Source organism: Lissotriton vulgaris, chromosome 3_1, assembly GCF_964263255.1.
Source record: "Lissotriton vulgaris chromosome 3_1, aLisVul1.2, whole genome shotgun sequence".
Taxonomy (NCBI): Eukaryota; Metazoa; Chordata; class Amphibia; order Caudata; family Salamandridae; genus Lissotriton; species Lissotriton vulgaris.
In genome coordinates, this window is record NC_141689.1 from 1348662605 (window position 1) to 1348690199 (window position 27595).

At 41.9% G+C, this 27595-nt stretch overlaps 1 protein-coding gene across 1 annotated transcript in view; it reads left to right on the plus strand.

The window, feature by feature from the left end:
* LOC147727870 (E3 ubiquitin-protein ligase TRIM39-like) overlaps positions 1–27595 on the plus strand; it is a 199933-nt gene that overhangs the window by 70770 nt on the left and 101568 nt on the right. The window contains exon 3 of the mRNA XM_086963191.1: positions 325–555. Within this exon, the coding sequence (XP_086819317.1) occupies positions 325–555 (231 nt within the window). The remainder of the gene's footprint in view (positions 1–324; positions 556–27595) is intronic.

Consider the following 27595-nt stretch of genomic DNA (forward strand, 5'->3'; position numbering starts at 1 on the left):
TGTCTATTAAAAAGTTATTGAAGTTCTATATTCTTCGATTGTTGCTGCTGTGAGTGGGCAATAAAGGAGCGGGCAATAAAGGAGATTTGCATAATCGTGGCCCCTGTGTCTTTAATAAAATACAAACTTTCTACCCACCAGGTTGTGAAAAATCTAAATTCTCTTTCAAATGTAATTTTTGGGATGTCTCTCAGACAAAGCCTTTGTGCAAGGTGATGACAATCAGAATAGGCAACCCCTCCACCCTCCTCCTGGACCCCTACTCTCTGGACGGCCTATAGGGAGCTTTATAAAATCGAACCAGCTTTTCTTTGCTTCTGACAGAACAAGCTAAGAACTGAGAAGAAGATACTTGAATCTGAAATTGAAAAACTGCGGCAACTCCTGAAAGAAAATGAGCAAACACTGCACGGGAGACTGAAGGAGATGGAGACGAAAATCACCATGGTGGAAAATGCAAATATCACCAAACTTTCCAATCAAATCACCTCTCTCAATGCAGTGATAACGGAGATAGGAAAAAAGTGTGAGGCGCCAGCATGGGAACTCCTGAAGGTGAGATACTGTTTGGGAAATTCAACAAAAGAAGGAAGTGAAATATTCCTATTTTGTGTGCATTATTAAATGTATGAGTGGAACACACATGATCTCTTTGGCAGGGTCAATGCACAGTAACCCCATGCACTCTGAAAGCTGCACAAAATATACAGTATTGGATTATTTACACTGTCCTACTTGATGCTGAGAGCCCGATTCAATATACAAGCAGTGGAATGTGCAGTGACCTCTTACAGTGTCACATACAAGTTAATGCGACACACCAAGCAATTCCAGTGACAGTAATTAACGGGGAACCAAAGGAGCAAAATGTGAAAAAAGCCGTATAAAAATGTAAAGCATAATGTGAGCAAACATCTAAGAAATTTGGAAAGAAACCAAATTCCTTCTTTTTTAAGAAGTTTAAAAACATTTCTGTTTTAAATTGATTACTTTTCTCCTGATGCAAGTGGCCACCTACTTTCGAGTGCACTGATCTCTTGTTAGGGTGAACAGCTATGTAACTACAGTACAGAGGATAGGTGGTCCCAGTGGGACAATTTGGAAGAACACAAATATTTATGTAGCAGCATCCATTAAATTACTCATACTATAAAATTCTGGTTATTAGTATTTATTCATATTGAGCATCAATCTGAATGTTCAAAATCCAGCAAAACATCTGGAACATACATATGCAAAAGTGCCCCGAATGTGTAAAATGGAGAAAGGAAGGACTTGTGTGCAAAGTGGGGTTAAATGAGAGTGGAAAGCGAGTGACCATATACACATCAACAATGATATTAGTATGAATTCTAAGTTGTCCTACGCATGAGGGAGCACTCCACGGTAGGCAATTCATCTGAATTATTACTACCAGGGGAACCCGCAAGTTTCATGCTGAGTTTATTTTCCGCTTAACGCGTTTCAGAGCCCCAAACACCTTTGTCAAAGGCTGCCTGCAATTTCCCAAGAAAACATCCAAGGGATGCTCTCTGTCATCCTCGGACGGATGCTCTCTGTCATCCTCGGACGGATGCTCTCTGTCATCCTCGGACGGATGCTCTCTGTCACCCTCGTAGGGATGCTCTCTGTCACCCTCGTAGGGATGCTCTCTGTCACCCTCGTAGGGATGCTCTCTGTCACCCTCGTAGGGATGCTCTCTTTTGCCCTTGTAGGGATGCTCTCTTTTTCCCTTGGAGGGATGCTCTCTTTTGCCCTTGGAGGGATGCTTTCTGTCACTCTCGTAGGGATGCTCTCTGTCATCCTCGGAGGGATGCTTTCTGTCACCCTCTTAGGGATGCTCTCTGTCGTCCTAGGAGGGATGTCCTGGCTGTTTTCTGTCACCCTCATCTAGTGCCCTTTACATGGAGCTACTTCTCATGAAGCTTCTTGGCTGTAAACTAATCAACATATTTGATCAGAACATCACTGTTAAAGTGACAGCATATGACCACAATAAGGAGGTTTACACCTCTAACCCCACCCTAAGCTATATTGGAGAGGAATTTGGTAAACATTTAGGGTGCCAAGAAAACCTAGTTTTAAATTACATTTCTAATGCTGCTGGGCAGCAATTTGCAGATTCATTTTGCACACTCTGTAATATAATCAAGGTTTACTCGTAATATAAAATTGTCACTATTCTTCAAACTAAATTTATCTGGGGCAACATGCCATCACCTACTCCAAATGCCTGGTTACATTGCTGGTTACAAAAAAGAGTACAACTCAGTTGAGCCACCGTGACCTGGGTGACTAACAGTACAGAGGATAGGTGGTCCCAGTGGGACAATTCGGAAGAACACACATTTATGTAGCAGCATCCATTAATTTACTCCTACTATAAAATTCTGTTCAATATTATTTATTCATGTTGAACATCAATCTGAATGTTCAAAATCCAGCAAAACATCTGGAACATACATATATAAAAGTGCCCCGAATATGTAGAAGGGAGAAAGGAAGGACTTGTGTGCAAAATTATTCTGGACTTACTTCTCATAAGATAATGTCAAAATTCAACTATGTTCTTTTCAAAAGAAAACTTCCAACAAGGGGGCCGAGTTTGAATCCAAAGGTTCCCAATTACTGTGAAGAGTAACAAACAAACAGGGGACCAAAGATACAACACCACTCTTCAAAATGTAAGGTTTTAAAATGTTTAAAGGAAAAGCGTGTCTGTAAAAATCGGTCTCATTACCTCATGGAAAGGGAGCTGTCATTACGGGGTAAACAAAATTCCAAAGGGTCTCTGAGGTACCAAGCCTTGTCACCTATGTGACTTCCACCCCGCAGCATTGAGCCTCTGTCACTGTGCAGGCTGCACGTGTGAGTCATGATGACTCAACATTGAGCGTCTGTCACTGCGCAGGCTGCACGTGAGTCATGATGAGTCAGCATTGAGCGTCTGTCACTGCGCAGGCTGAGCGTGTGAGTCATGATGAGTCAGCATTGAGCGTCTGTCACTGCGCAGGCTGAGCGTGTGAGTGATGAATTTTCCCTTCAGTTCTCCGTTTACGATGGAGTGAAAGGATGCACTTTGCCTCGAGGTAATTGATGTAGTCTTATCAGTGTCTATGGTTAAACCACTTTCCATTTCATTATGAGTGGAACTTTGGGCAGAGGGTTAATTATTGTCTGTCCATCCTTTTGTTTAGAAACGTGGTACCTCGGAGACTCTTTGGAACTCTTGAACTTTGTTTACCCAGTTAACGACGACCGCTCTTTTCCACAAGGTAATGAGACTTATGTTTACAATCACGCTTTTCCTTTAAACGTTTAAAACCTTACATTATTTTGAGGAGTGGTGTTATATCTTTGGTCGCGTGCTTGTTTCTTACTCTTCACAGTAATTGGGAAACTTTGGATTCAAACTTGCCCCCTCGGTTTCTTTTGAAAAGAACATAGATGAATTTTGACATTACCTTATGAGAAGTCCAGAATAATTCTGTGTTTTGTATTCACAATATCAACCCTAAATCAAATCCCTTTGCAAATAACTGATGGCGTCCAACCTTCCCCTTCTTTTAGGTTGCTGTCTGTCTTTTCTCTGACCTAGCAGCCCACGGGCCTCCTACTATGATTTCAACCACTTAGCCAATGTTAGTTTACAGTAGTTTAGTTTCCCTTTTATATCTAGACTTTGCATTACAAATTATGACAAATTCTAAGTATTTCCCTTTATTAAATTCTCTGGTGCCCTTTTACAGTCCTGAGGAAGACCCCCATTGTAAGGATCAAGGTCACCTACGTCTGTCAATGGTCGAAATGTTGACATATTGTTGTATATAAGCCAATGCGGGCAACAGTGCTTTGTTCATTGTGCCTATTCAATGGCATAATGGCTGCTAATTATTTTGCTTGTATATAATTGTCATGTAGGACATACCAATATCATTGTTGATATGTATATTTTCATTCCTTTCCCACCTTCATTTAACCCTCACTTTGCACACAAGTACTTCCTTTCTCCCTTCTACACATTCGAGGCACTTTTGTATATGTATGTTCCAGATGTTTTGCTGGATTTTGAACATTCAGATTGATGTTCAATATGAATAAATAGTATTGAGCAGAATGTTATGGTATGAGTAATTTAATGGATGTTACATAAATGTGTGTTTTTCCAAATTGTCCCACTGGGACCACCTATCCTCTGTACTGTTAATCACCCAGGTCCCGGTGGCTTAATTGGGTTGTACCCTTTTTTTGTAACCAGCTATGTAACTAAGCATTTGGAGTAGGTGATGGCATGTTGCCCCAGATAAAGGTAGAGATTTCCTCAGAAAACTCTTTAGTTTGAACAGTAGTGACAATTCTATATTTCGAGTAACCCTTTTTTCCCCCCCCTCCTTTATGCGATTTTTATGGTCCTGTCGGACAAGGTCCCTTGTCTTGGTTCCGATTGGTATGGCTGGAGACTGCCCTTTATTAACGTGCTGAGGACTGGGACTTATCCTAGGACCTTTAGATTTGTTGAAGTTGGTCACAGAAACCACGTGCCAACCATTTGAATCTGAAAGATCGCATTATATGTATAATTGGACATTCCTACGAACCCTACCTCATGTTTTTGTCCCATTGATCCCAAAACCTTGTTTTGTTGCTGTTCCCTCTTTGTTTATCCAATAGCCTGACTTTCCTTACTGAGCCAATCCACTCTATTGCCCTGGGAGGGGTAGTAAGAATCCAATTCACACATATCTCCCGCCTAGCTAATATTATTAGGGTAAACAAACACTTTTGGCTTTTACTTAATACAGTAGCAGAACGATTACTATCGAAAATATCAAATCTAACAATTAGTGGGCTTACCTCAATATTTGTTTCTAGAACTTTATCTATGGCCTTACCCACTTCTTCCCAAAAGATTCCCAGGTGTGGACACTGGTGGAACGTGTGGATATCATTCGCCTTGGGATCCCGGCATTTTGGACATTTTCTTACCACCTGGTTTTCAGTTTGGAGAGTCTTTCCGGCGTCCGGTATGACCTATGTAAAGTGAAGAGATGATTTCACCTAAGTGGTGCAGAGACTATAGTTTGCCATAAAAGAGTGCAGGATACTTGCCAAAGATAATGCAAGTCTTGAGTAGGGAAGGTCTTTCTCCATACTTCATCCAGGACAGTGAATTCATTGTCAGGGGACTGTATCAAGTGCCAATACCATTTTGATATTTCTTTTTTCCGTACATCGCTTAATAGTTCATATTCCAGATTCCTGATTTTAAAACTTATTTTCAGATTTTTCGACCAATTCTGTAGTTGATCATATTTAAACCTGGAGATCTTGCCCTGTGTTACTTTCAATAATGAGTCCCAACTTATTAATGCTCCAGAGTCAATCAAATGTCCCCATCCTGTTATTCCTGCTTCCCTAAGTGGGGTTGCTACTGTATCTTTTAGGCACTCTGGGGTTCCTGGAGACCTCCAAATGGTTGCTAGCTGGCTATAGTACGGAATCTTCCAAATTCTTCTAATATCGTACCATAACTTAACTGCAGTGTTAAGTACCTTTAGTTCGATCTTTTTAAAGTATTTTGGATGTCCAAACTTGCAGAAACAATGATCGTCCTGTGTTACGGCTTTCCAGTAAGAAGAATAGTCGGAATGAGGTCTAAGAACATTTCTTATGTTTAAAATGAAAGGCTCTATAGTAAGAAAGCAGGTCAGGGCTAGCAATGCCCCCTCGATATTTCCTCTGACAGTTTTCTCCATGATATCCTCACTCGCTTTGAGGCACAAATAAAGCTATTAATTTCACTCTGTATCTTTTTTTAGCCAAGGGATCTTAAATTCTAACAGTCCAGCGTTAAATAAGAACGTAAACTTTGGCAAAATAGACATTTTAATTACATTTGAACGCCCCAAAAAGGACCGGGATAGACAACTCCACCATTTTATTAATTTCCTCATTTCCTTAATCTTTGAATTTAGGTAAACCTGAGCAACTTCTTCAATGTTTTTCGTAACCTCTATTCCCAGATACTTGATGCTATTTTTTGATTCAACTAATGGTGTTACTACATTCCAGTGCATTATTTCCATTTTCTGAATATTCCCTTGGTAGCCTGAAATTTGGCCAAAGTCAACAAGCAGCTTTGTGGTGAAGGGGAGAGTTTTATTAAGATCGCTCTTATAAACAATTGAATCATTGGCATACAATGCCACTTTATTTACCGAGCCGTTGAATTGGAATGGGATAATTTCCTCGACGCTCCTCATCATATTGGCCAGTGGTTCTATATACAAATTACAAAGATGATCAAATGCTTTAGCAGCATCAAAGGTTAAGACTGGTAATGGTAACTTTGCTTTGGAGGCTTTGTCAATGGACCAGACTAGTTGAGGAGTAAGATCATGTAGTTGTCTCCCTCTTATAAACCCCTTTTGTTCAGTATGTATGATTTTACCAGTGATATTCCCTATCCGTATTTCTAATACTTGGGTAAAAATGTTATAATCTCAATTTAAAAGGGAAATGGGTCTCTATGACTCACATCTGAGTGGATCTTTTCCTGATTTTAACATTAAGCTGATGGTGGCATCATTCCACGATTTAGGGAGCTCAAGACCTTTCAAGTAAATGTTATTGAAGAGGGCCGTCAATCTTGGAATTAGTATTTCCCTTTAGACTGCATATAATTCCACTGGGATAGCATCTGGGCCTGCAGCTTTCCCTTTTTTAGATTTTTGTAGAACCTCTAAAACGTCTTTGCAGGTAATTACTGCATTTAACACTTCGCTAAGCCCTCCCTTCTCCCAGAATTGGTAACTTTGATTCCCTCCGGTACAAATCTACCACATTGACTGAGGGGGTCTGATCCTCCTTATACAATGTCTGAAAAAAATCTTCGAATGCCTCTTCTGTTTCTGTCCTGCTCTCTACCTTTGCATCTATCAAGTTGCTATGTATTGCATTTATTATGTTCCTGCTGTTGTCAATTTTGGTTGTCCATCCTATGAGTTTGCCACTATTCTCTCTGTATTCATAATTTGACAATCAACTAGCCACCCATTGGGCATTTTTTATCCTTTGTTATATTGAAATTATTTATATATTTTACATATTTTTAAAATGTTTATGCTGCCCGCTGCTTTTACCTCTTACTCTGTATAAAAGAATTTTGTACCTTATAAATGAATTATCCGGACTGTTTTTAACTGTTTGTTGATAAATTGTACTTTTATGATTGTAATGTTTACAATCAAATAAAGTTATTTGAATTGAATTGAACTAGCCACCCATCTTTTCATCTTTCCTTCCAAATAGACAGACAATTCAATTTTCTTTTTAAGAATTTCCTCTTTTACTTTTTCTTGTTCTGTTGCAGAGGTTGCTGCTTCATAATTCCTGTGTTGGTCTAGAATATCTGATTCTAATTGAATTATAATATGTCTAGATTCCTTATTTCTTTCGGCATCCAATCAGAGCTCCTCTGACTACGGCTTTGTATGCATCCCACACACCTTGTAATGAAACTTTACAGTTAGGCTTAATTTGAAAGTCTATCTCTGTATTAGTTTTAACTTTTCTATAATTTTCTCATGTAATAAGCGTGTGCGATCTAAGGTCCACCTAACATCACCATGTGTATAGCTTTGGATGAATTTGATTTGGACTAGGGAGTGATCGGATAGATGGGCTAATACATGATTTACTTTAATAACATGTTTGCTTAATGATATATCTATCAAGAAATAATTCTTGATGAATGCCCATACTTATGGTTTATATATGTAAATCTGCTATTCTGATCCCCTTTACTCTTCTATATATCACTAGTCCCAAGTCTTCTTTAAACCTATTAATCCATTCCCTCATTTTGGGGAGATTTAAGGCTCTCCCCGGTGGGTGTCTGTCTTTTCTTGGGACTAATAATAGATTAAAGTCTCCCCCTATCATTGTTGGGACCAATATATTACTTAGCTGAGCATACAGGAATTGCAGAGGGGCTGGGTCATCTGAATTTGGGCCATTGTATCCGACTACAAAAAAAGTCTGCCCCCTATGTTGAACTTAGCTGCAGCCCATCTGCCATTTGAATCAGCAAACTCTTCTACAATGTTTATCTTTGAGGGTTTTAACCATTATTGCTACACCTTTAATACAGCAGGACTGATTAGGGCAGATTGATTTTTCCACACATTTTTCATGTTTTATAATTTCAAGCCACTCCGATTTAACAAGTGGGTTTCCTGTAAAATTATAAGGTCACATGTATAGAGCTTCAAGTATTCAAAGATTTTTTGCCGCCTTCTCCACACCTTCAGGCCATTTACGTTCCATGTTATAATTTTAATTTTACCCTCTATTGCTACCATCTATATTTTCTGCTCACTTCCTTTGCCGCTCTCTACCCAGGCTCTGATTTGTTTTAGGTAAAAGGTTCAGTTTTCAGAACCTTTTATTCCCTGTCTCTTGCATATCGACAATTTTTGTTTTGTTTTTCCCTAATGCTCCCCACTCGATAAACCAAAAATAAAATAACCTAAACTAACTCCGGTCACCCTCTCCTGGAGAACACTCCCTTCTGTCTTTGGGCAAATATTATAGCCCTATTTATGTTCCGACTTTATGAGGTCATCCGTTTGACATAACTGGCCCTTATTTTTTTACTTTAATTTGCTAAAGTAATGTCTCAACTTCTTTTGGTTCTTTAATATTGTAAGTTTTGTTATCCCACATAATTCTCAGTAATGCTGGGAATTTCATCTGAACAGTAGCACCTGTATTTTCCGAGGATTTTTCCTTTGTGCACTTCGTCTAAAAGGATCTCTGTGTGCTCTTTGGATATCTTCATCCAGTGCTTTGCTTTCGTCTCTAGTTCTGGAAAACAATCCTTCAACAAGGATACCAAGAAACTTTTAATATTCTGTCCCTCTGAGCCCTTCGGGATATTTAAAATTCGTAAAATGATCCTTCGAGAGTTCAATTTTAAAGAAATGTATTCGGTTATTATACAGGTAAAAATAACCATAAAAGTACAATTAATAGATCACAAACCTATTTCATATTTTAAAATGTCAAATGCATGTAATCAAGAACTTATATGTTAAAATGCATATTACATTTGATTTCTGAAATTAAAAAATGTTCTTTAAAAATGCAACAACGGAAGCAACAATAAAAATATTATCCAATTTCTGAATTGCCAGGAATTCTGGGCGGCATTGTCTTAGTTCCATTCTCTTTAAGACTGGAACAATCCATCTTTTTCTGGGTATCATATAAAATGTGCAAAAGAACAAAACATGTATAGACGACTGAGCTGACCTATCGTCAAATGGGCATTTACAAAGTGATCTTGACCAATCGTTCACCTCAGGAGAACTTAAAGATCTATGCAGGATGTTAAGTCTGAGGCGAGTTAACAAAAACCTGTCAAAATCCTTAATAGGTAACAAAATATAAGGCTGAATATTCACTCAAATGATTTTTAAGAACCTTTCTAGGAACTTGACACATTAACAAAGGATCACTAAAATATTCCTTGTGGCCTATTTGGGATAAAAACATCTTAACATAATGTAGCCATCTTATATTATTAGCCCCGTCAATACTCATTACGTCCTTTAAAATACAGCAAATAAATGCAGTGGTTCAAACCCTGTGCCACAGAAGAACAGGTTGAACTTTAATCACATATTCAAGGTAGGGCAGACCCAGTTCAGTGTGACAGATTGGTGTGGAAGTGCTGTCCGACACTGCCAAAAGGTACCTAAGAAAAGTGTTTTCTGCCACCTGTAGTGTGGTAACGTTAGCATACCCCCAAATGCCTGCACCATAAGTAGCAATCGCTACACATGTCGCCTTATAAACTCACAACATTTCCCCTGGTGACCGCCTACCCATTTTCCTGCTAAAATTTGTCAGTGCCATCAGTGACTTACAGGATAGGAGCCTTCTAGCTTTAATTGCATTGCACCAGGAGCCAGTCTGATCAAAGAGGATCCCCAAATAGGGGAATGTTGGTGTATTATCTAATGCCATTGAATTAATATAAATTGATATTTTCTTTTTATTAGCCCCAAGCCCACAATTCATGGAGAAGGTTTTGGAACAATTAATTGTGAGGCCCAGATTAGTCATAAATTTTGAAAAGGATGTTGCAGCCCTTTGCAGGGCAATGGGCCATCAAAACTGCATCATCTGCGTAAAGCAGTGCAGGGGTGGGTTGTGTCGGTGCCGTAGGCAGGTCCCTGCACTCCCTAAGCAGAGTGCCTTCTAGGTCGTTAATGTATAGAGTAAACAGGAATGGGGCAAGGACATAGCCCTGCCGCACCTCTCTTGAAATATGAAACGCCCTAGTACAATCCCCATCCTTACCAAAACGCACCATAGCCCTTGCCCCTGAATATAGTTGCTAAAGAAAGGAAACTATATGTTCATCCACCCCCAGCCTTTCCAGAATTGCCCACAGCTTTACCTGAGTGACACAATCAAATCCTGATGTTAAATCAACAAAAGTTTAAAACCACTTCCCTTCTTTAGCTTTCGTGTATTTATCTAAAAGAATACCAAGATTTAGACCTTTATCAATAGTTCCGAGGCCCTTTCGAAATCCATATTGGAGATCGCTGATAATTGATTGCTCGTCTGCCCATGTTTGTAGTCTATCTATTAACACACGCCCAATTATCCTGACTGTGGAATCTAATAATGATATTGAACAATAACAGGCTGGGCTTCCTCTATTACCCTTCTTATATATTGGTACGATGATAGATTCATACCATGTCGTTAGCAACCCCATAAAGCAGAATGCTTTAAAGAATTGCGTGAGCAAGGGTCCCCATAGTTCCACAATTTCTTTTTTTTATTAAACAATTCTTTATTGAAATTTTTACAGTTCTATCCCACCCACCCCGCCCAACAATAAGAAACAATAAGCAAGAAACGGGAAGGAAGAGCACAAATGAATAAAAAGAAAAACATTTCTGATATAGTAGTTAATCAGCATTACACATCCGGTGTTTCTATCCACTGTGTGATAGGGTACCATTTTTCTAATCCTTTTCTTTTCCTCTTTAAGCCCTTATGGTTATATATGGGTATTTCCAGGCTATAAGTAGCTAAGAGTCGTGCCCGCCATTGCTGGAATGTAGGTGGATACGGGTCCAACCATGCAGATGTCATTCAAATTCTAAGTACCGCCATTGAGATAAACCGCAATCCCTGCATGTTAGCGGGTCTAGCATTCCTATCTACCCCTAGTGTTATTTCAGCTGTAGTGATCTCCATATTGCTCTGAAATATACCAGATAAAAACGTAGAAATTTCGCATCTGATAGTACTTAGGGTTTGACATGTGGCCAGCATATGTATCAGATCTGCTTCGGGCATCGCACATCAAGGACATAATGTGCCTTTGCCGGTGCTCCATTTAGATATCCTATCTGGGGTATAGTATAATTGGAAGAACGTCTTATAAAATTGGGCTTGTAGTTTGGTTGACATTAATGAGGAATTTGAAATTTCTAGTGCTTTTTGCGTTAGTCTGTTATGTCTAATTTGTTTTGCCAGTTCAGATTGTTTATATAAGTCATCTGGAAGACTTACAACTAGATCTTTATAAATTTCACCAATTTTAACCCTGTCCGTGCGCACCACTGTTTCAATTGCTGGAATATTCTTCATGGCCACACTGCTGCACCCCTTTTTTTAAAATAAAGTCCCTAACTTATAGATATTTATAAAAATCATGCAATTCTAACCCAAATTTAGTTTTTAAGTCAGTCAGTTAGGCTTTATTTCGATATGATACATATCTTGAAAAGCAATACCTATACATAAAAACACTAAAAAAAGCCAATGCATAGATAGAAAGCATACAGTTCATAGTTTTTAAGGAATCGAAAGAGCAGAAGCCCGTACAGTCATACAGCGAGCGGAATTGTGGGATTCCCGATCCGACCCATTGCATCATACAGTGATCTGTAAAAATCTCCGGTAGATTAGTATTTCTATCTAGAGTAGTATAATAGGAAAACCTACCAAGCCCCAAGAGTTTTCGCACGTGGTTCCAGACAATATAAATACCTTTTAAGTGTTTTAAAGCGCAATTTTTTGAAATGACAGTCGTATGTTAGTCTCCACAAATGATCACTTGTCTCGTTGCCAAGAATGAGTTCCTGTGGGTTTGGGACAGACCAATCTGGATTATACTCTTGCCTGGGGGTTAAAAGCGCTCTACTGTACTTAAGAATAGTAGCCCACCAATATATTTTAAAGTTGGCAACGCCACACCACCTCTTTCCCTTGGTAGGGTAATGAATCTTTGAGCTCGACGCGTTCTTCCATATCCCCAGATGAAGCGAGTAAAAATATTATCTATAGCTTTAAATATTGATGGGTCGAAATTTAAACAGATGGTGCTAAAGTACAGGAATTTAGGGAAGAATAACATTTTAATAAGGTTACATCTTCCTATAATCGTTAGATGTAAGTTATGCAGGCTGATTAAACTTTTTTCTGCCTTTTCTAAAAGTGGATTCAAGTTAAGGCTTACTAAATTATTTAAATTTGAGGTAATATTGACGCCGAGATATAATGCATTATCTACAACCCTATCGTCTGAGTAATTGATTTGACTATTAATTATAATCTGGGTTTTGGTTTGGTTCAGTTTGTACCCTGATATCGCACTGAACTTTTTCGCGTCCTCTTCCATTTGTTTAACTGCCTTCTTTGGATCGGCTGTAACTATTGCAATATCGTCGGCAAAAGCCAAGGTCTTCGTTTCACCATTGTTGGTCTTCCTGGGTTGTATAAATTGGTTTGTTTCTAGCCTCGAAATAAATGGATCAATAAAAATGGCAAACAGTAGAGGGGAACAATGGCAGCCCTGCCTTGTACCTCTAGTCACTTTGATGGTATCTGATATGTCCCCATTAACCATGACCACTGCTTCAGGAGTGGCGTACATCGCCCAAACAGCTTAAATAAAATGGTTCCCAATCCCACTTTTTGACATGGCTGTCCATAGATACTCAGACGTTAGTCCTGTGCTCTCCGCACCACTGGAGTCAAGCTATCCTGGCTGATGATGGCTGATAGCCAGAAACCGGTCCTAGGATGCTTGATTCCAGTCCAGGGAAGACCTGGCTTGGTAGTTCGGGCTGGACTTTTCCCATGAGGCACAGGGTCAAGGCTGATTTGTATATGGCCATGTCTGAACTGGGGTAGTGTGGTGTGCAAAAAAACGATGGATATAGGCCCAGATCTCTGTACTGGGGTGAATGTATGACATTGTTCTGCATTCTGTCCATCAACTGTTGTTTTTGCATTTTTCGTCCATAGATACTGCCAGGAGACCCTATCGAATGCCTTTTCTGCATCTATCAGTATCAGGGCCATAGGGTCTCCTGCTACTTCTGCTATGTCAAAAAGCGTGATCACCCTCTGAATATGGTCTGTAGTTGATCTCCCTGGGACAAATCGTGCTGCCTAACAGATATAATTTTATGGATTAATGGTGAGAGTCTACTGGCTAATAATTTAGAATATATTTTTGAAACTTTGTTGATTATTGTAATTGATCGAAATGCCCCAAGTTCTGTAGGGTCTTTATTTTTGTTAGGGAATACTATAATTTTTGCCCGGGCCCAAGATGCCGGAGGGCGTCCACCTTGAAAAATATGAATCATTAGATTAGTTAGAATATCTTTCAGTGTGCTGCTAAATCTGGCGTAAAATTCCACTGGGATTCCATCTAGGCCTGTTGCTTTGCCCGAAGGAAGACTATTTATCGAGAGTAGAATTTCTATCCAATCCTGAGTATTAGAGAATATCTTGAAACGATTGAGTTAAGCGGGCCTTGTAACTGGTTCTAGATATTCATCAATATTAACCTGGCAATTACCTATCTCAGTATAAAGATCCGAATAATACAGCTTAAAAGCTTCCCTGATTTCTTTGGGGTCATGAGTTAATCCAAGAATTGGGTCTCTAATTGCTTTAATCGTATTTTCTGAGTTCTGTTGTCTTGTGCGGATAGCTAATTGATGACCCACCCGCTCACTCAATTCATAAGTTTTTTCCTTGTTCACTGTAGCCTTACCGATTGCTTTGGTGGTAAATATTTCAGATATTAGATTCCTTCCGATAGCTACCTCTCTTACAGCTCTTTCTACGTTGTTTTCACCTTGCACCGCTCTAACTAGGTGTTATGTTGGTCCTTAGGTCTTCTTCCTTTCTAGCTAGGTTTTCCTGTAAATTTGTTAGCTTTTGTTTTTCCTCTTTATTATTGTTTATGGAAAATGTAAGAGTTTCACCCCTTTATACCTGCTTTCAGTGCGTCCCAGACCCCCTCCAATGGGTCGCTACCCATATTAAACTTTAAAAAGTCTGGAATCCAATTCTCCATGTGTGTGCGGTATTTTTCGTTGAGAAATAATGTTCTTTCGAAGATCCACATACTACGATCAGATTGTATCGGCCCCATATTCATGCTAATAATTAGGGGATTGTGGTCAGAAAGAACCCTGGGTAGCCGATCTATAGAGCAGCTAGAGACAATGGTCTGTGATACAAAATTATAATCCAGTCTGGCTAGTTTTTTTTGAGGATGGGGAAAAAAATTATAGCCAGGGTTGTATGGGTGCTTTATCTCCCAGCAATCTACTAACCCGTGAGTATAGCAAAGCGCTTCCAGGGCTTTAAAAGTTTTAGGTTTCCTACCTTGATAATTGAAGTTATGACCAGAAGACCAGTTTGGTGGACGGTTAAGGTTAATATCGCCGCAGACAATCATGGGTACTGGCCAATGTGCAAGTTCATTAGATCAAAACAGTAATAATTCCGGATCGTCAATTACACAGCCATATACTGAGCAAATCGTGAACTTTTTTCCCATAGTACATTGGCCCTCGGTGATTGCCCATCTGCCACATGAGTCTGCAGCAGATCCTGTGAAACGGAATCCACCACCCCGTGCCAAAATAGCCACCCCCGTGTTTTGTTTGCCTGTGTTGTAGCAACAACTAATCTATATCACAGATTTTTTAATAAATGTCTTTGGGACCCCTCAACATGGGTCTCCTGAAGACAAACATTGATTGAAGACCGATCGCTAATTTTTGTCTTTTTTTAAGATCATTAAGCCTACATATGTTGATAGTCAAGATTTTTAATTTAGACATTTATAGGTGTAAAAGAAAAAAAATAATGCGAAGTGCCCGTTTTTCTTTCTTGCTAATACGCCAAGTCTTAGATTCTGACGTGTTTTTTGCCCGTTTGGTTGCCCCCTCCCTCTAAAACCCCTCTACTACCCACCCCCCTCCACCATCTAGTGAGGCTACCTGGTTCCTTGGGAACCAGGTTGTGGGCATCATGTGATTCGTTGGCAGCTGGCGTCTCCGCATCCTAACCCCTGCTGCTATTGGGAGTGGAGGAATGGTCATTATTTAGGCCATACATTTTCTTATATTCATTACGCACAAACATAACCTCTGTCTATGCTACCTATGTTACCCCTCTCCCTCTCTCTTTCTCAAAATGTCCATCGCCTCATGCCGCGGGTGCACTATTAATTAAGATTTAGTTACAAACTATTTGTTATGTTTTTTTCCCTTTTTTTAAGTTTATCTTTGCCATCGCTGTTTTCTGTAATCTCCTCTAGATAAGATTGCGCCTGAATTTCTCTGATAAAACTTCTGGTTACTCCGTTAATGATGATCTTCAGTCTGGCAGGATTCTGTAAAAATACAGTAGCTCACAGTTGTTCAAAATTGGCAAAGAGTTGCCGCAATCGCCATCTTCTTTCCAACGTCGCGTGGGCAAAGTCGGGTCTACTAAAAAACATATACCCTTTGTGTTCTCTTTTGTGTGTTGGACGTGCCAGGTCAAATATTGCTTCACGTAGGAGAAAGTTGCCAAAATAGACCAAAATTGCTCTTGGGTATTTCTCTGATGAGTGAGACCATTTGTTGAGGGTAAGAGGAAAGCGATGAGCCCGCTGAACCTCTTTATCCCAATCCCAAGTGGTTAGTTCCGGTAAAGAATCTTTAAAAAGGGATATCATATAACCCCTAGAGTCGTTCCCCTCAACCCCCTCCGGGATTCCCAAGAGGCGTAAATTATTTCTGCGGGCCCTGTTTTCCTGGTCCTCCACTTTCATCATCAGGTCTCGCACAATTCCTTCGTGTTCTTTTCCTTGTTTCTGGAGGATGGAAACATCCTTTTCAAGGTTCTCTGTCCGTAGCTCAACCGATGCCATTCTATCTGAAATTTCTAGACAAGTTTGGCCCACCTTGTTGATTGCTCCTTGAAGTTTCTTATTGTCAAGTTTCACGACTTCTTGAAATTTCATAATCGAGTTAAATACATCGCCCAAGGAAGGTTCAGTTTGACTTCCCCCTTCGCCAGAGTGTTTTTATGTATGGTCATATTTGCATCTCTTAGCAGATTGTATTTTGGATCGGACGTTGATATACCTTGTGTAGATGGATTCCTATGACGATGATCAATTCGATCTGTATTGTTTCCTTGATCGGTGGTATCTTCATCGATAAGTTTATTATGTCTCCTTTGTCTCCTTTTGTTTTTATCTTGCTTTTTCCTTGCACTATTATCTTTAAGAGAATCATTCGTCTTTTTGGAGTTAGGGTTGGAATTGGAATCAGAAGGTTCTGAACTATCAGAATTTATCTCTTCGTATCTCAATCTATGTGGTTCACTTGAGGTAGACATCCCAGTCTCATATAATTCAGACTCCGACTCCAACTCCGACTCTGGTCCAGGCCTGTCTGAGAGTGGAGCTATATTGCCGGGATTTAAATCGAGGCTTCGAGAATTATCAGTTTTTTCCAACTCTGCACTAATCGATCTTAAAGGCAGTGGTAAAAGGGAGGTCGAAGCAATTCGGCTCGTTGTCTGTACAGATTATTCCGGTGGTACTGTTGTCGGATCCTCTGTAGGTCCTTTAGGTTCAACTATTGTAGAACTGTACACCTCAGTCGCTAGTCCGGTCGTGGACTTCCCACCTGCGGCTACCGGGTATTTACTCCGATTGCCAGGTATTTTGGACAGATTACTTGAGTTGCTGTCAATTTTTGCTAGTTTCCCCTGGTCGGATTGCCCTTTAGTTACTGGGGTGAAGATGGTTGAGATCCGGGGTTGAGCATTGTTGGCCTGACCGCTAGTTTTGGCAGCAGAATTTAGGATTTTATAGTCTGTAGCCGCTTGGCTGTTCTTGCCATTAGTTCCGTTTTGGCTGCTGCCTGCAGACTATCAGGACCCACTTCTATATCCTGTTCCTTATCTTTGTGTTTGTCTTTCGCCTTGTCTTTCTCCCTATCCCTCTCCTTATCCTTCTGTGTCTTCTCTTTCTCTTTCTCTTTGTCCTTATCTTTGTCAATGTTTTTAGATTTTTCCTCTTTATTTTTAGCCCCCCTTGTCTCGGGCCGCCTCGTTAGATTTACCGGGCCTTGTATGTTTGCATCCTCGAGACTGTTTCCTGCCCCCTGTGTGCCTGTCGAGGCTATCTCGCTCTGAACGCTCTCAATGCACTGTTTGCGCGGTACATACCAGAGACTGGACCCCTCCACTTCAGCCATGCTGGCCACCTTATCCACCGTTGGTCTCTGGCTCTGCTGTAGTCTCTCTTGGGCCCCTGTACGCCAGCTAGAACTAGGGCTAGGGCAGGAGCAGACCGTTCTCCCAGCGACTCTCGATATCTGTCTGCACTTCCTTGTCCTCGATGAATTCCAGCACAAAGACCAGCTAAAGAGCCGTTTCAACGAGCTTCCATACCCCAGACGGGACACATTCCCCAAACGGGACACATACCTCAGGAGCGCTACTACCAGGCTACCAAAGCAACCAGAGCCACCGGGAGCGCAGCCTGAATGGAGACACACTAAGCCCGACCCCCGAGCCTGAACCTGATAGAGGATTCTGTGTGTGTATGCTCTGCATTGAGCGCTGGTAGTATCAGACAGCGTCTTGCAGCGTTTCCTTGGCAACAGAAGGCCGGGAAAGCGGCGGAGCGCCAAGTCAGTGTGACAATCGATCTGCCTCGAGGCTTTGCTTGAGCGAAGTCAGGGCGAACACTGCGGCCACCGGACTGCTTCAGAGCATCATTCAGTGGTGTTCAGCGGTGTGTCAAGCAGGACACCCCGCCCGATGGCAGCGAAAATGATGACCCAAGTGCTGCGACTCAGGAGCTGCGCGGCCATACACAGTGAGTTGAAGCTGCAGAGCCGCAGCGCCGTAGAGCCGTAAAACCGTAGAGCCTGAGAGCCTGTTTAATTTGGGAAATGTTTCAAGGAGATGCCCAGAACCCTTTCTGACGGCGCCTGGGCTGCCACGCAAGTAAGTCTGTTAGTTTGTAAGTCTGCTGGGCCGGCCCGGTAATTTTGTTGAAGCTTAACTATTGAAGCCATCCGTCTCCATCAGGGCCCCATCAGAGGTACATAATCATCGACATTTCCCCCCTGTGATTACGTTTTTTTTTTCCACTGGAGATTTTCACCAGATTTTCACCAGAGGGTCAATGGATTCAGCAATATTTGACACCCATTGTATCAATCACCCAGAACTGCAATGCTCAGCATCAGTAGAGCGGTACAAAAGGGGGTGGTAATGGACGGAGCACCTGAACCAATCAAACACTCAACCCTAGTCAACTGATCTGGGTTTAATCCATCACCATTCTTTAGCCCACTCAGCCATCCCAGTTCAGACATGGCCATATGCAAATCAGTCTGACCCTGTGCCTCATGGGAACAGTCGAGCCCGAACTGCCAAGCCATGCCTTCCCTGGACCGGAAACAAGCTTCCGAGGACCGGTTTCTGGCATTCCAGCCGTCTTCAGCCCGGCTTGCTTGATTCCAGTGGCAAAGTGAGCAAGGGACTCACGTCTGAGCATACCCTGCCACACTTATGGCGGCCAAAAGCGGTAGATGCTCAGTCCATCACCACCCCCTTTTGTACCGCTTTTGGCCGCCATTAGTGTGGCAGGGTATGCTCAGACGTGAGTCCCTTGCTCACTTTGCCACTGGATTCAAGCAAGCCGGGCTGAAGACGGCTGGAATGTCCATCACCACCCCCTTTTGTACAGCATCAGTAGAGGACAGGGGTCAGGACCTCGCAGAGCTCAGCTTGCAGCTCCGATCACACCAACACCATCTTGCCACAATATTTTTAAACAAGTCAACAGGACACCATCCGGGCCCGGTGCCTTGCCGCCCAAACTGGCTTTAATAGCCAAATTTACCTCTTTCAAAGTAAAGTCCATATCCAGTTTCTGAAAAGTGGGTATGGGCACCAAGTCAGGTTCTAGTCCTTCCGGTACCTTATCAGTTGAAGGTTGATCACTATAGAGTTTAGCATAGTGTGATACCCACTCATCTTCTGAAATAGCAATCTCTATGGTTGCTTTGGAGTTGTCATAAAAAAATGGGGCATTAACCGCCTTCCAGAAAGCGGCAGTATCGTGATTCATAGAAGCCTCGTACAAAGCATTCCATGCTTCCACTTTTTAATTTGTCCTTCCTTTTTGCAAGGGCCTTCTTATAGCTCTTTCTGGCTTCCCTTATCAGGTCCTGATCCATGACTCTGGCTTTTAAAGCGTTTTTGAGCCTAGAATAGGCCTTAGTACAGGCAGAGTCAAACCACCACCCTGTTTTAGCATCACGCCTTTTGGCGTCTACTGAAAGATATTTTTTAATTTGGGCTGAAATGACTTTAAAGTTCTCTATAATTAGTCAGGGGAATTTTGATCCAAACAGGCATGAAAACTAGCATTACACTTTGTCAATAGATTAAAAAGAAAGTCCTCAGGAATTACTTTCGTCCACTTCAAGGAATATCCATTTTGTCGGCTCAAAGCAATATTATTTAAGAGCTGCCTAGAAATATTTATCCTATTGGGCTCTTGATTAAGTACCAAGATATCAACACTCAACGAGAAGTAGTCGCTTAAAGCGATGTCATCTGTACTAAAATTCCTAACACATGCAGAGTGTCTACAGGATATCAGAATATAATCAATAGTTGAAAAAGCAACTCTACCATTAAAAATGGACTGAAAGGAACCTCCGGATGACAGACTATTGGCGAACCCCATATCGCAAGAAAACATGATGTCATTCAGGAGATCTCCATACATTGTATGTGAAAAGTGGGGAAGACTAGTGTCTTTACCAAGTGTAATCCCACACATCCCCCTTTCCCCCTTGTGGCATAAAAAGTAGTTAAAATCCCCACCCCAGACCACAAAGACATCTTTAGAAATCTGGCCAAGTAGATTTTTTACATTTCTGCATAGGCTTCCCAGCATTTCCTCCACCAGCTCGGAGGGGGCATTATTATAAAAATTCACAATGATCACGCATAGTGCCTTGTCCACATGTATCCTATCAATGTGATAATAGATGTTGTTATTGACCATCTCTACTTTTCCAGTTTTTAAAAAATTGGAAATATGGGTGCATAGCCCATCTTTTGCCCTACCGTACATCGAGCTAATGGATGCGGTATGAAATGTTTTTTAAAACCACACAGGTGGATAGGGTCTTCAGCCCAAGTTTCTTGTAAACCTAGTATCTCGAATTTCTTTACATAATGCACCCACACTTTATTGGTCACCTTAGTTTTTAATCCAGCCACATTCCATAACATAATCTGGCATTTAGTGTCCTTAGCGTTACTGTCTGCACTACCACTATGGCCCATACGGTTAGTGGGAATAATTTTGTCATAAGAAGGGGAATTGTGCACGTAATCATCCTGCTTCTCTACACAGATGGCGGCCATGTTGGTTGATTTCTCTTGTATGGGATGTACTATACTGATACTGTTTAGACTGTCTGTTAATTCACCCATCTGCCATGCATCAACAAGTGGGTTAATAATGGCAGCATCAGAGGGATGCCCCGATCTCAGTAAGTCCACTTCTTCCAACCCATTCAGTCAAAACGATTATCGGTGGAAATGTTAAACTGGTTTCTATGGGACGTCATTCAATCTGGCCAGTTTAACCTTGTGGGATTCGAACTTGGAGGCTGACAGAAATATCCCAGGGGAACAGCACTAATCTGTTTGTTACCTGTAAAATCATTCCCAATTCTATTTAGAATCAGTTTCACAAGGTTTGGTGTTTTGAATGTCAATACAACACAGTCCCCTGCAAGATTTAGTTTTACTCCCCCTCCTTACCATCTTGCATTCGTCAAACAATTTGCCAGTTAGTCCTGTTCTACAACCCAACCATTGTAGGAACTTATTCCATAGGTTCACCCATGTTTCATCCCCTGCATTGGTCAGTGCAGGAACATTAACTGAAACCACTACATATGTGTTTGCTGCTGGAGGTAGATCTAAGCGCGTAACATGTTGTGTCCCGGTTGTCTGGTGCACAGTACTAAGACTTTCTAACGGGGAAGGTTGTGGCTGTCTTTACCAGAGCTTGGTGGGCCTGTGAATTGGTGGCTAGCGTGTTTTGAACTGCTCAAGGTGGTACTGCTAAGGGAGCTTTAATACTGGCAACGGCAGAGCCCATATATCTTGTATGTGAACTAGAAGCTCGTTTTTAGCAATATGGTCAACTGAACTAGTTCTTCCCGTTGCTGTAAGCTGGACAATATCTAAACATTTGGATATTAATGCTTCAATTGCACCAATTCTAGTTGTGAGGCTTCCAAGGCTGTCGCTTATCAGACTGTCTAGGGCCTCCAGTTTTGCTTTAAGTTTTTCTACTTCCGTCTGCGTTCGCATATTTAAGCGAATGAATGCTTTTTCCCAGTGTTCAGATTTATTTACTGGTGCAGACTTAATTCTTTTTTAGGCCCTTTTACGTATTTTAGGGGATGGCCTCTCGGCTACAATGGAATCTATTACTTCTCCCCCCGTGGGACTTGGTCAATTCTGCAACAGTTACTCGGGTTCCTAGCACGCTTGTTTGGTGGCTGGTGCAGTGCATCGACTTCATGCTCACTTTCAGAGATATGGTCAGAGATGTTTACCACAGAGCCATTTGTGCCTTTTTTTACCTCTCTGATCTCCAACTATCTCAGATCCAACTTTCAATAAAGTGCTCTCATCTCCTCTAGGCTTTAAGGCCTCTTCAACTATGTTGATCTGCCTTTCTATGGCACCAACCGTGCCAGTAAGATAGTTTAGAAAAGACTGGCGAGGATGCTCTTCTACGTTAACTAGCTTTTTCTTCTGGGCAGACATTGTTTTTCGCTTCCCCATATTTAAGTAAATAATACACAAAATATAAAACACAAAATGAACAGCAGCCCAGATAAAAACAATTCACCAATAGGTGTGTCGATCTATACTGACTCCCTTGATCAAAAAAATATCAGAAGGACAGGAGTCCAATGTCCAAATGTCCAAAGTCCTATTAAGGTATGCCCAGAAACTATGGTAGTCCTTTCTTTAAAAGTAGGTGCACCTTTTGGCAATTAAAAATAATTCAAAGTCAGAATCACAGTACCTTTATAACAGGAAGTTCTGGGCCGTGGCCCAGCCCGGCATCTGTCGGTCACTGACGGGCACAGACGGGCCCGCCCTTAGCCCGAGCTTCGCCCGGGCATGGCCCAGGCACGCCTGCGTGCGTTACGCGCTGCGGGAGCCCTGGCCCCCTTATGAGCACCTCCTGGTGCTCACCAGCATGAGGCGCAGCGTAACTGCCACATGGGATGCTGGGGGATGTAGTCCCCTGATGGTGAGAGGGCAATGGCGGCACTCGGCTGCACTCGAGCGGTGCGGCGACTCCTTCTGTGTCCCAGGCAGGTTCTGCGGTGATTCAAGGCAAGTGCTGGCAGGTACTAGCAAGAAAAACATGGGCTCCCGCCTCGCGGGAGCCCTGGCCCCCTTATGAGCATCTGCAAAAAATGAGAGACCTCCTCAATTGGAGATAATTTAAGACTAGGGAGAAGAGGGGAAAGAGACAACACACAGCTAAATAGCCTCCCTCATAGTCTATCCATGCTTTACATCAAGACGTGGTTCTTCTCAATTAGTGATATACATACACTCACAACGGTGACTTTAGGCAAAAAGATTTTCCATTGACTTTATTATTTTGCATAACTTCATCATTTCATTTTTCTTTTTTATTCTTCTTTTATATATATTTTCTTTTTTTATTTCAAAATCAAGAATTCTTTTTTACAAATGCAAAAAGTGAGTACAATCATTACAATCAATATTATTTAAACTAATCTATACAAAACAAAACGTCCCTGGACTGTATTCAAATAAATACACACATGTCATGCCCATTCATACACATACACACACTCACATACACTTTGCATCTGTTCATGGTAGATGTTTACAGATGACCAGCAGAACCTTTGTTCAACACAGATGTAAACATTTGGAGCACAAGGCTCAACAAAGCGTTGACGCGTGTTTCGTGGTGTAAAGGGAATTAGACCAAGTTCATCAGGACCTTGTCAGATATCAATATACAGCTCCCAGGGGACCTAAAATGCACATAAGAAAACAAGAATACAACACTGTTGTGGATACTAATCTCCAAAAATACATTTTCAATAATGTATTTGGCCATCTATGAGCACATAGTAAGACTGAAGGTCAAGGGACATTCTTACAACAATGCAGCTATACAAGTAGAGTTTTGACATGTGATGAAATACCAGAAAGCCAACCATCAATCCAAAAGTACACCTTCACATCACCATTTGTTAAAAACATGCTTGAAGAGACGGGAAACAAAGGAAGAATTTTGAGAGAATCAAAATAAGTCCTGGCATAAGTGAGTACTATATACAACCCTGTCCGTGTCAGTTTTCACGTGTTTACTTACAGACAAAGACTCGTTGGAACTATTATTCCTGAAGTCTGATTGATCATTTATTGAATTATCCTTTAAGCTCTGCAAGAACCGTTTATATATTAAAAATAAACAGTAGTATCGATCATTAGAATGTGGTCTCTCTTTGTCAAAAAAATATAATCTCTCTCCCCCAAAAATGTCTTACCAAGGTCAATTTCTAATGGCCAAAACATAGATTATCCTGGTTAATTCCATTGTTCCATTCACACAGCAAGGACCAAACCTGGCCTGGGAGAAGAAAAAGCGGAATATTAACACACAACAGCCCCAAATGAGCATCTCCTGGTGCTCACCAGTGTGAGGCGCGGCGTAACTGCAGCGTGGGATGCTGGGGGATGTAGTCCCCTGATTGTGAGAGGGTAATTGCGGCACTCGGGCGGTGCGGCGGCCCCTTCTGTGTCCCAGGCAGGTTCTGCCGCGATTCAAGGTAAGTGCTGGGATGTACTGGCAAGAAAAACACGGGCTCCCTTCGAGAGTTATTCTCGAAGATTTCAACCTTGTCCCCAAGTTCTTTCTTACTGGTTCTCAGTTTGCTGATATCAGCCTGGCATATTTTTACTGTCTCCATATCGGCAACCCTATCAAACAGAGCATTACCTTTGGACTCCGCTTCACAAGACGCTCATATTTTTTCTTGGTTTCTTTCCGACTTAGCAAAGCTCAGTTTAATTTCTTTCAGCAGCAAGGAAGCTGTCAGACTGCCTATCTGCCCCCTGTGAGAGCGATTCCGAATCTCCATCTTGATAATTTGAAGCCATGTTGTGTATTGATTTTTTAATCTGTCTGCGGGCCATCCCCTACCTCACCTACATCTACCAAACAGTCATCTTCCGCCCCTTTGTCAACAATATTTGAAAGCGGTTTGGGGACTCTGCTATTCCAATTTTTGAAGGAGATTTTGTTTCTTGCATCTTATAGATAGCAGTGATTGATTTACCTTCGCTTAATGAGGTCCCCTCCTTCGCCTGTTTGTCTTGCCCTTTGAAGAAGGTACAGAGGGATGGCGTTATATTTGGATTAGCTCCCTTCTTGGAACGTTCACTTTTGGCCGCCTTAATAGCTCCGGTAGATACCACCCTTTTTGTTTTGTGAGCTTTTTAGGTCTCGCCTGAGCCAGTGCATACGCCGCTCTGCGAGATATTTAGTAAGTGGATTTTGAAAGTGCTACCACAGGCTTTTGCTGGCCTCAAGCTTGCGGTTATGCGCGCGTGTACGTGCGCAGCCGCCATCTGTCTTTCCTCTGTCACGGGTCATTAAGTGCATTGCAATCGTTATCACTTTCACTTTCGCTGCCGTGCGGACGCGTCATTCTCACGACTGTGCGGCTAATGCTTGTTTACCATGGCGCCTGCTTGACTCACAACCATGCACATACCCGGCGACGCGCTTTGTATCAGCATGCCTGTTTCACTCGCAGTCACGCATATACCGGGTGCTGTGCTTTTCCTTAGCATTGCGATGCTTGCTCATCTCCATTTTTTTAATAAGGCTCAAATTTAAATCTGCGCAGCGCCCATTTTACAGGTATCTAGCGTTTGTGTGGCCAATCCTTGTTTACCATGGCGCGTGCTTGACTCTCCGCCACGCACATACCCGGTGCCGCGCTTTGTGTCAGCATGCCTGTTTCACTCGCAGTCACGCATATACCGGGTGCTGGGCTTTTTCTCAGTATTGCGATGCTTGCTCATCTCCATGTTTTAATAATGTTCGAATATAAATCTGCGCGGCGCCCATTTTACAGGTACTGTGCTTTAATTTTATTTGCAAAAAACACAGTTGATGGACAGAATGCAGAACAATGTCTTGCATTCACCCAGTACAAAGATCTGGGCCTAAATCCATCGTTATTTGACACTCCACACCACCCTAGGTCAGACAATGGCTATATGCAAATCAGCCTTGACCCTGTGCCTCATGGGAACAGTCCAGCCCGAACTACCAAGCCACGTCTTTCCTAGACCGGAATCAAGCATCCAAGGACCGGTTTCTAGCTATCAGCCTTCTTCAGCCTGGATAGCTTGACTCCAATGATGTGGAGTGCCTGGGACTCACGTCTGAGCATACCCAGTCCACTCGGGGTGAAAATGACAAAAAACACAGTTGATGGACAGAATGCAGAACAATGTCTTACATTCACCCCAGTACAAAGATCTGGCCTTAATCCATCGTTTTTTGGCACTCCACACCACCCTAGGTCAGACAATGGCTATATGCCAATCAGCCTTGACCCTGTGCCTCATGGGAACAGTCCAGCCCGAACTACCAAGCCATGTCTTTACTAGACCAGAATCAAGCATCCAATTTTATTTGCAGCGCTTTAAAGCTGCATCTGCCCGCCCTCCAGCCACCAAAAACAGGCTGCCTATTTGACACTCCAAAGCCTCGTCTAGATCACCTGTACAGCAGCAGGTGATTAGCTGCTGAGCCGGGCTCCGACCTGCACGCCTTGCCTCCTCCCCTCCAGCATCTTATCAGCAACCCACAACACCAGAACGAGTTGTCGGTGGCAGGAACTCCGGAATCCGTACTGTAAGTGTTAGATTGACACCATGCTGTTTGTTTCTTTTTTTATTTCATTTTTTTTATTAGCATTAGCTGAAGGATTATTTTAGTCTGCAGCTCAGGCTGTAGCGCCATATCCTCTGCCGTTGCACTGGTTTTATTTTTTAAAGGTATAGGCTTCATGTGTTAGGAGCAAGGGATGGCACACAAAACCATTACCTTTTTAAAGCTAAACAGGAGCATATTTTGTTGACTTTTTTATTTACTCAGCACCAGCACCTATGGTAGTTTTGACACAAACTGGTGAGAACTAGAAGGAGCAAGCTGAGAGGATCTCGGAGTACAAGACGAACAGGAAGCACCTTTATGACCACAAAACACACCGGCCTCGGCATTTCTCTGCACGCAAAGTTGTCCATGAGTGAGGGACAGAACGGAGGCCTTCAGTGCAGTTTCAAGCCTGGGCTAGTCTGACTCATAAATCCATCGATGTATGTGAGTCCTTTCTTTTGTAAACAAGCATTGGCATTGCCAACAGGTCTCGCTTTTGGGACCTTATAAGTATTTAGTTATGCAGCACAAAATACTTGGTGCAACAACATCAACTGTTGCATGGCTAAACATTTATTAAGTACAAGGTTTAGCCATGCAACAGCTGATGTTGTTGCACCAAGGATATTGTACTGCAAAACTAAATACTTATAAGGTCCCAAAAGCGAGACATATTGGCTATGCCAATGCTTGTTGTTTTCTGTTAGTGAGTTTTATTTTATTAAACTCCGGGGAGTTTTCAAGTCCCTCTTCAAGTACAGTATGACATTACCTTTCTGGGGGCGACGCGGGTAATCTTGTGTTGCGTAAGGGATAGCTCATATTTTGAGTACAATTCTTTGTATGATTTTTTGTATCCACTTTTATAGCCTCTTTTATATTTGTGGGGTTCTCTAAACCCTCTTCCTCTTTCAATTCAGCCTCTGATGCCAAAATCTGCGCTTTAGCTTGAACTTGTATTTGGGCTTGGGCTTGTAATATTGTGTTGTCTGGGGGGTTCTCCTGAGAAGAATTAATTATCAAATTCTCTGAGGTCACCCCTCCTGGTCTTCTAGTCAGATTCATGCAAGCGCACACACTGTACCGGCAGCTTTTCTTCTGTTCACACCCCTCCTTGCAGTTTAAACAGTCCTTTAAACCATCTTCTTTGAGATCAGCTCCCACGCTGAGAAGGGAGCAGCTGTC